Source organism: Mobula birostris, chromosome 4, assembly GCF_030028105.1.
Source record: "Mobula birostris isolate sMobBir1 chromosome 4, sMobBir1.hap1, whole genome shotgun sequence".
In the NCBI taxonomy this organism is placed as follows: Eukaryota; Metazoa; Chordata; class Chondrichthyes; order Myliobatiformes; family Myliobatidae; genus Mobula; species Mobula birostris.
This window is the reverse complement of record NC_092373.1, coordinates 53,490,621-53,500,528: the sequence shown is the minus strand read 5'-3', so window position 1 is coordinate 53,500,528 and position 9,908 is coordinate 53,490,621. Positions and strand designations below refer to the sequence as shown.

At 38.4% G+C, this 9,908-nt stretch overlaps 1 protein-coding gene across 4 annotated transcripts in view; it reads left to right on the top strand.

Annotated features, from left to right (window-relative positions):
• Positions 1-303: 303 nt before the first annotated feature.
• ect2 (epithelial cell transforming 2) overlaps positions 304-9,908 on the top strand; it is a 67,206-nt gene continuing 57,601 nt past the window's right edge. For 2 of the 4 annotated variants that reach the window (XM_072254572.1, XM_072254570.1), the window contains exons 1-6: positions 304-593; positions 3,088-3,164; positions 3,989-4,084; positions 4,766-4,945; positions 8,345-8,431; positions 9,040-9,147. In XM_072254572.1, the coding sequence (XP_072110673.1) occupies positions 458-593; positions 3,088-3,164; positions 3,989-4,084; positions 4,766-4,945; positions 8,345-8,431; positions 9,040-9,147 (684 nt within the window). In that variant the 5' untranslated portion in view covers positions 304-457. The remainder of the gene's footprint in view (positions 594-3,087; positions 3,165-3,988; positions 4,085-4,765; positions 4,946-8,344; positions 8,432-9,039; positions 9,148-9,908) is intronic. The other 2 variants (XM_072254573.1, XM_072254571.1) reach the window with 1 other exon arrangement.

Genomic DNA, 9,908 nt, shown 5'->3' with positions numbered 1-9,908 from the left:
TCTCTTGCGCACATCTAGATGTATCAGAAGATTAACTAATTTCTGGCAAACTAAAATAAAATCTGTACAGTGAATCATTAGATTTCCACAGACGATGAGCTATTTTTCCTACCCTGCATTTACCACTGGAGGGCAGTGAACGGCTGTTCAGTCAGATTAGCTATCGTTGTACCCAATCACAGACCGGAGGTTGTCGGAGGTCCCGAAAGCAACCAATCAGGAGTAGGTTACTCTCACCTCTCGAGAGGATATTAGCGCGGACCAATGAGATGGACGCTTCTGAGGTTGGTTGGGATTTTGAATTTTGTCGTTGGTGATACAGGTTGGGCCAAATCGGAACGGCTGGATCTGGCCGCAGCGCCGACGCTGAGGTGTGCTGTTTATAAACTGTCGGCAGGTAGCGAGCCGGGCGCCGCCGGGGTTTGGGCCGAGCCGGAGAACCGAGGGGCGGCGGATAATGGCGCAGCGGAGTGCGGCGTCCTCCAGCTCCGGCGCCGGGAGTCTGCTGGTCGACTGCTCCGCCAGTGATTCGCGCTTTGACGACGTTTCCAAGGAGTGTTTGTTTGCCGAGGCCGCGTCGGACGATGCTGAAGGTAATGGAGGTCTAGTTCTGAAAAGGGCGATGCCTTTTTTTTGTCTTTTTGTAGCGCTTCATCGCCACCACCTGCTGGAAATCCCTATGGCGGTAACAGCCGAGGCTTATCACTAATCTGCGTTTAACACGAAAGAGTTCGCCATTAAATAAATTATAATGCCATGTTTCTTTTGCTGTTACAAATTCCATCTATAAATGGATGATGTAGACCTGGTATCCAGCATTTTATGATTTTGCTTTCTGTTTGTGTAATTGCTATATATTAATATATTTCCCCACATCAAGCAATCACTGCATAGTTCAAATTCATATCCTCGAATTTTACATAATAAAAAAACAGAATTTGCGCATTGTGAAACATCCAACAGAGGATTAATAGAACCCATAAATCTAATCGCGGTGTTAGGTGTTTAGTACTTCTAGCAAGATCTCAAATGCGAGCGTAGTTACGTTTAGAAATATCTTGAATGCTTTTGCAAGGATTAAGGAATGTGTTACGTTAGGAGAGTTGGCTCTGTTCCAGGGTTTCTCCACCAACTGGCTCACTCTTGACTACTTCTGTCTTTATTACTGATAAAATTGCGCATGGACCTTTCTTTTCAGTTTGGTTTACTTAGTTGGATTTAGCAAACATTCTAAGTTTTTAAACCTTAATCAAGTAGTGGGTTCAACATGGACTTTGGAGGTTATCAACATATTGGGGAGCCTGTCTTTTTCCCACCATAAACAGGAGGAAAATCTGCAGATGCTGGCAATCCAAGCAACACGCAAAATGTTGGAGGAAATCGGCAGGCCAGGCAGCATCTATGGAAAAGAGTACAGGATTCCCTGCTGAAAGGTCTTCAGCCCGAAACGTCAACTATACTTTTTAACATAGATGTTGCCTGGCCGCCCCCCCCCCCACCCCCCCACCCCCGTCATACCTGACTCCCTCAGCAAAATACTTCTGCATTATTTGTTTGTTATTGGAGGCAACAATAAAAAAGAACAAAAAAAATTGACCACAAAGAATCTGAAAAATCGTGGAAATGAACATGCAGCTGAATATCCTAAGGTGGCATTTTTAAAAAGAAAATCTATAGACATCATTATTTTCATTTTTACTGATGGAGACATTAAAATACTGTGTAGATTTCAGTGAGAAGGTGGGAACATTTGATAGTGTCTGACCTGAGCCTTCAGCATTTTTGACTTTGTGTGTTTTTTTATTTTGAGTTGGAAAGTTAGGGGTCTATCAGATGCTTGAGCACTGAACCAGACTAATTCTCCTGTGCATTCCTTTTGAATAAAATCCCTGTCTTAATGAAAACTTCAAATGAATTCAATTTGATCTCTGTGGTGGATGTGATTGAACCAATGGCACCATTTCACTTGGGGGGGGGAGGTGTGTAAATTTTCTGCTAAGCAAAAACCTTTTCTTCAGCCAAGGTTGGAAAATAGATGATTTGTATATTGCCACTTTGTTGTGAGGAGACAATTATAGTGCACAATTTTATTGTCGTCTTCTCCCTCTTCTTTTCTCCTCTCTCCCCCCCCCCCCACAAATGTTCCACTCCCAAGTTGCACACCTTTGAGATATTGCTTCCGCTTTAACAATGATGGGTTTAAATAATGGGACAACCTTGCAGCATTTTGGGAATACTGTTACAAGCAGGGTTGACAAGCTTTAATAAATTTAGAAAATAAAATTGAACAGTAGACATAATTTATCATAAAATATGGATCTGTCTATCACTTGTTAGTTCTTGTTCCATCCCTTCCCTTCACTTGTTCACATTGGCTATCTCCCTTCAGTTAAATGAGGGATCTTAACCTGACATGCTGATTATCCTTCCTGACCATAGACACTGCCTGCTACGTTCCTTCGGCATCTTGTTTGTTGTATCAGTAAAGAGTACTTTAAGATGTTTTGAAAGATGTGTGCTAAATGCAAGTCACTTTTTGTCAAATATAGAATTTGGTTTGTTCCTTGCATATAATCTAGCACCATACCTAGTAAGAATTTACACATTCATAATTTGCTTCCTGCATGTCAGTATTATTCCCCAATGTTTCCAATTGTTGTGTTCCAACTCTAGATTACAGAGTCTAGAATATTAAGATTTCGTATTGATCTGTGTAAAACTTATTTTAGAAGCCCAGTGAGGTTTGCAGGTGGAGTGCACTGCCTCCTATTCACCTTGTTCATTTGCCAGTTAGGCAATGACTGCTCCATTTGTGGCAGTGTGTATAGATCTCATGTTGGCTTCACTTTGGAACCCATAGCAGAAGTCTCCTTGGAAGAAGTTCCTCACACATGCTGAGCCATGTGAATATTCCCTTCTGGTTTATCATGAAGTGAAAATATCAGCTTTTTGAAGGCAATATGCATTTATTTAAATAAATACTAAACTCTTTTCACCTTTTGTAATTCTCTGAACCTTCATTTAAAGACTGGCTTTACTCAATGCTGTGTTGTATCAACTGTTAATTTGTTTATTTCTGTTTTACAGATATGCCTCAGATTCGAACCAAAGTGGTGCTAATAGGAAAGGTTGGGGATAGTGAAGAGATTCTGAAAGCTTTGAAGGTAATAACCAGATTTGAAACTGCACTCATGATTGTTCTTCATTATGATGATAGTCCATTTCATTAGCAAGAGTTATTCCTAAAATGCCTGTAAAAACAATCAGATAAGTAGGTTATCAATATGCAAGAACAATTCTGAGACAATGAGAATTGCTCTTACATCTTGTTGAATCATTAGATCTGATGGTTGTAATTTTCTATTAATGACAAACAAGTCTTTGTAAAAATCAATTCTTGTTATGTTTAGGATGCCAATTAATATTAGGTAGCCTGTGAAATGTGGGGAAGTATTATCTAGGGAAGTATATTTGTTACATTATTCTGGAAAATAGTAAGTTTGGACAGTTATTTTGAGCTAAATACAACTTTTTGTTAATTGTTTCAAATTAAAGATTTTATATGTACTGTCTGAGCAAGCAATAGCTAGAACAGAAATATTAATGTGTTATAATGTTACTACGTTTCAACAAGTAGCTGTAATGCAGTCCACTTGAGCAATGTGCCTTTTTCAGTCCTGCTATTTTTTTTACGTTTTGGAGTTTACTTTGAATTTTAGTCATCAGTGAAGTTCTTGTCTTTCTTATCACCTGCCCCCACTCTAATTACATCTTCCTTTGTGCTGTGTCTTCTCAAGGAGAAAGCTTAATTTAAGATGGGCACCAAGCCATAACTCATTTAACCAGGTTTCGATTGTGAGTTTTAATGAGCTGTGTAACCTCAGGGTAGGGAATAACCTTTCCAGGTTAGCTACTATTTTGCAGCTTTGTGTATTGCTATAATAATAGTGTTTTAGCTTCTAAATTTAGTGCTTTACTTTATTAATAGGCAGTTAAAGAAATGGAAGTTCCTTTGATGAAGGTGAAGGAAAGTACGCCAAATAGCAAGTTGGGACATCAGTTGGTGAAATCCATTATAAATATGGTTAGTATTGATGTTCTTGGAAGCATGTTCCACTTCACTATGTGTTCTTGTCTTGAATTACTGAAAGTTAACATGCTGATTCAGCAAGAAATATAAAGATGAGTAATGTGTGGGCCTTTTGGTCCATGAATAGACTTCTCCAATTATAAGCAATCCTGATGAGATTAAATCTGGAAGATGTCACACTAGTCTTTTTGATGAAAGGTATAGTTGTAAGAGCTGAGATGCAGTGAATGTTTAGCAAACAGATTCTTGCAATGGCAAAATTGTCATGTGAGTGGTAGTTAAGCAAGTTGGATGTATGCTACCCTGAAGTGAGAAGAATAGCAGGCAATCTCATTGAAACATACAAAATTCTTGCCAGGTTTGATGGGATAGATTTGGAAATTCAGGGCAGATAAGAAGAAATTTCCTCATCTGGTCAATACTGGATCTCTGAAATTCTCTCACTGAAACAGGCTGTTAAGTAAATTTGAGACGCATAATAGGTACATGTTTACTAGGGAAATTGAGAGAGATTGGTTTAGTGCAAGAAAGTGGTGCTGAGATGAAAATCAACCATGATATAACCAAGGCCAAGTGGTATATTAATACCTTTCTTGGGCTTTTGTATTTGTAGCAGCAGTGCACAAAATATTTTTGTTGTTCATCCTCTGTTTTACTTTCATATTCACAATATAGGAAATAGAGCTGCCATATGTTAAATCAGAAACGGTGGATGGTTTTGAAAACAAAAATCCTGAATTTGAGACTGTTGTTGTATTGGAAGAATTTGATGGCCAGCCTTATGACACTTTGCGTAAGATGGGCACAAGAATCTTGGGACCACCCGTTATACTTTGCTGTGCAAGAAAAGGACAGGTAAGGATCAACATAATTTTATGTATGATAAATAGTGATTGCAAAACTTGGATAGTGATTAAAAAGAGAACCTTTGACTGTTTTGTTAATCCAAATCTCACCCTCGAGTTCGGCCAGCAGTGTTAGTCTAGGGTAGACAGTTTTTGGCCCTGCCGAACGTGTGGAATCTGAGATGCAAAACCTGTTGTGTGGATGCTGTGTGATTGGTTCCTCTGTTACAAATTAGTACCACGATATAACAGACAGTACACCATTTGCAATTAAATAATTTAGTTTATAATTAATTTGACTAAAGGGTTAGTAAAGAAAAGAAGAAAAGGACCCATTTTAATGCACATGTTGGAGCTCACGGTTTCCCTTCTGTTGGTCTTCTATCGATTTTCCCCAGGCTTCGTTGACTCCCAGCCCCACTCTAAATCCACTCTGTCCTGCTGTCTACGATATCTCCTCTCAGGTGTCTTCTTTCTTCATCTCTCGCTGATCAAAAGACCCAGATCACCTTGTTCTGGGGCACACAACAATAAAAAGAACACTCCCTTCATTGGATGGCACACATTCCAAAGTCCCTGTTATGTCTAGCGATAATCCAAACACTGCTGCTGCAGAAAAACCATTACATTAGCAGTGAGACCTTTCCCAGGGTATTACACATAAATTACAAGAAGCCACCATTTTTTGTGCAATTAAGATAACTCATTCTCCTCTTACTTTACTTTTGTTATATAAAGTTGTTCTAATACTGAATAAGAAATAAGAAACTATATTAGGTTCTGTGGAGTGCTTGTTGACCTGAATGCCTTTGGTTGCAACTGGGGTCAGGCAAATGCACTGCCATTATGAGCTTTAGTCACCTTGAAATTTTGGCATGCTTGTCATACACTCTGGATAACACTCAGTTGTTTCTTGTTAGGAAATGGATTTTAAATTTAGACTTATGAAATTCTATAATTGGCTCCCCTGGCCATATTCTTTCAAACTGATGAGCCTACCCGTCTTCTGATTTGTTTTCTCTGCATTAATTGCATCTCAAAGTTGTAACTGAACCTTATTCTCTTGGTATTTCACTTTCAATCATTCCTTCACATGATTTTTCTCTAATGATATATCTTTATTCACAACTTTGGCCAACAGTTAGGCATGGGCTAATGAGTGGCAAGTAAAATTGGTGGGATAAAATTACCACACAATTAATATCTTACCAAGGGGAATCTTCTAACTACCTTCTCCTGGCATTCAGTAGCAATACTATTTCTGAATCATTTTCTTACCACCACCTTCTGTCAGACATCAACAATTGTGATCGTGCTTGAGCAGAAGCTCGATTGGGCTGTGAATAATGTGGAAGCAAGGTTAAGTGAAAGGCTGAACATTCTCTAGTAAGTAATTTACCTTCTGCTAATCCCAAAGTCTTGCCTTCATCTACAAAATGGAAGTCAAGTGGATGCTGGAGCTCTTTCCATTTACCTGGTTGAGAGCAGCTTCAATAGCACCTTCCTTCTGACATGGCGCCCTATCCACTGGAGTAAACGTTTGTTCTCTCTGCTCCTGGTTTACTGTGCTGCAGTAAATGCCATCAGCGAGATTTGCTGTTTTCCTCAACCAAATCACACAGGCAGCTCTCCCTAAACTTGAATCTTTTATCACTGAAAGTGGGGGCAGGAAGTGTAGGGAGACATCACCATTGTAAGTTCCCTTTAAGTGTCTAATGTGCAAATGTGTGTATTATTGAGGACAATAAAGGATGAACACTAAATGCTGGCTTTGCTGTTGATGGCCATAAACAGAAAAATGAGTTTTTTCGAAGAAGCTGGTTTTGTCTAAGTTACTGTTCACCTTATAGTAAAATATACAGTTTCTGCTCAGATTCCTCCTACTAAATGGTGTTTTGTCATACATACTCTTTCTGTATAAATTGTGCTTTCATTTTGGTACTTGTGTTTAATGCTGTTGTCTGTTGAAGTAATTACCTTTAATGCTGATTTCCCCCGATGTCAGTCCTTGGTTAATGAAAAAAGTCACATTTCTGATGGTGTAGATCAGGGGTTCCCAATGTTTTTTTGCACCGCGGACCGGTTTAATACTGACAATATTCTTGTGGACCGGCTGACTGGTGGGGGGGGATGTTCAAATAGGGTTAAACTCACCTCAACATGTCTTTTACAGTTAGGGTTGCCAACTTTCTCACTCCCAAATAAGGGACAAAATAAGCAGTCATATCCCGGGACACTTTACCCCAAGAAGACAACCATGACCATGAAGCCTTGCGCGGGCACCTGTGTGTGCATGGGTGACGTGCACATGTGATATGCGCATGCTCGTGTGTGCCGATTTTTTTTTTTTTACCTCCCCACAAATTGGTTTTGCCTTCATCTTCCCGACTATACTGTACATACATTATTTTTACTTTATATAGGCTGTGTATTTATCATATCATTCCTGCTTTTACTATATGTTAGTGTTATTTTCGGTTTTATGTGTTATTTGGTATGATTGGTAGGTTATGCTTTGGGTCTGGGAACGCTCAAAACATTTTTCCCTTATAAATTAATGGTAATTGCTTCTTCGCTTTACGCCATTTCGGCATGAAAGATTTCATAGGAGCACTCTACCTTAGCAGGGAAATACGGGACAAGGGTGGTCCCGTATGGGACAAACCAACTTAGCCCAATATATGGGATGTCCCGGCAAATACAGGACAATTGGCAACCCTATGTTCAAGTTCAACAGTGCGTGACAGGGAGTGAGGAAAGGTGCAGCTAATTCGTATCGTTTCCCGCGGTTGGGGACTGCTGGTGTAGATGATGTGAGGTGGAAAGTGAATGCACAGAACAGAATTCCAAATTAGCATGATTTTTAGCAGTGCCAATGCCAAAAATACTGATATCTTTGGTATCAGGGATCTTTAACTCGCAGAGAAGATAACATATACTGGAAAAAGTTCAAGGAGAAAATGACTTCAATGGGAGTTTTCCCAAGAGACTCCTTAATAGCATCTGCCATTATCTCTGAGAATCATGAATAGTCTTGAGCTGTTAAGAGGAATTGACTTTGTTTGAGTGCCTGTTTGTGCCGCCTTTATGAAGTATCTGCTCCATTGGACTCGGTTGTTCAAAAATGACTTGTATGTAGAATATAGCTTCAGGAGCTTGTATGCAAGTAGTACTACATTTATTTAAATCTAAATGTGTTTGAAATATAAATGCAACATTATGAAGGATGTAATAGTTCAAATTTCTAGGATGAAAGTCTGAAATTTTACAGTAAAGAGAATCTTACATTTTGACTTTTGCCTACTTTGCAGCTTAAGTATCATATCCATTGCTTTAAGTTTCTAATCGGAAAACCACTAAATATTCCGAAGTAATTTTAATGAACATTCTGTTAATTTGTTCCATGAAGCCTTTGCCTTTCACATCACGGCCATTGTACTGTACGTGTATGTTGGATCTCGTTTTGTGTTTCACTGGATTCAAGAAAGAGAAGTTGGTAAGAGCTTACTGTTTTATAATGACTGAGATAATGTTAAAAAGCATTGAATTACAAAGATTATGATGGTGTGAATTGTCACTTTGTTCAAAAATTCAATGCCACTTCAACCCAAGATTTTTTCTTCTTTTGAGTTTTGCATATAGAGTTTAGGAAACTAATTCATTAAGTCATGTATCAGTAAAGTATCTCCAAGGAATTTGCATTTTTGACTATTTTCAATTCATCTCCAATAATAATACAAAATATTACTTTCCTGGAAAAATAGGTGGATTAATTGTTTTGAAATTTGACAAATTATGCTTTTATTAGCTCTTTGCTGTCAATAGTTGGCAATGTTTTGCACCTGTAATTGTTTGTAGATCCCTTTGATAGACCAGTTCTACCACTGAGTTGCAACTACTTTTGCTTTTCATTATACACTTGGTGATTATGGTTTTTAGTAGAATGCCTTTTATAGGAAATATTTATTCCAGTTAAGATAAAGTTTCTAGATTGTTGGTTTCTATCATTTGTTCAAGACAAATAGCATAAATAGAATCATAATCAACATGCCTTGATTATATTTATACAAATAATAATATAATTTCTCTATTCTTTTATTGAAGCTTATTCTTGTTGCACTGGCACATCATATGGGAGCAACCATTCGAAAGGAATACAATGGCAAAATAACACATCTTGTGGCGCATTCTACCCAAAGCGACAAGTTCAGGGTATGGAACATTTTTAATTTGAAATACTTTGTAAATTGTGGTAAGTATTGCAAGCATGGATATGTCATGTTGAATAATATTTGGATACAGTTAAAATAGCTATAGGTTAGAAAATATTGCAAGATTTTTTAAAATTTTATTTTTATTGAAGGACTGACACAATACAGAATACGTAATGCATTATATTTTCCTCCATTTTGCTTTTATATTTTACTCCTAAATATAACTTCCCTCACCCACCCTCCCCGAACATACCATGGCAGCTAATATATTTACAATAGAACACTTAACAAATACAAGTACGGACATTTCAGTCATACCCCCACATTCCTTCAAGATGAAGGCCCACACACATCCACAACACGTCAGATGATCCGGAATGCACTCATATTACAATGCATCAACCACCCTATAGAGGTAAACCATATGCACGTTAAAAGAGGACAAATCCCCAAGTACAATCAAATGCCCTCGACTGGTAGGTAATTCCTTAAGACTCCCAAAATATGACAGGTCCCCATTTCGAATAGAACTTTTTCACAGACCCCCTCAGAGTAAATTTAATCTTTTCTAGTTTCAGAAAAAACGTTATGTCCTCTAACCAAGCAGCAGCAGATGGGGGAAGTGGCAGATTTCCAGACCAGCAAAATTCTCCTATGGGCCAAAAGCGATGTAAATGCAATGATATCTGATTGTTTTGCATTTAAACCCAAAGCATCGTCTGCCACACCAAATACAGCTATAAGCGGGCAAGGTCTCAG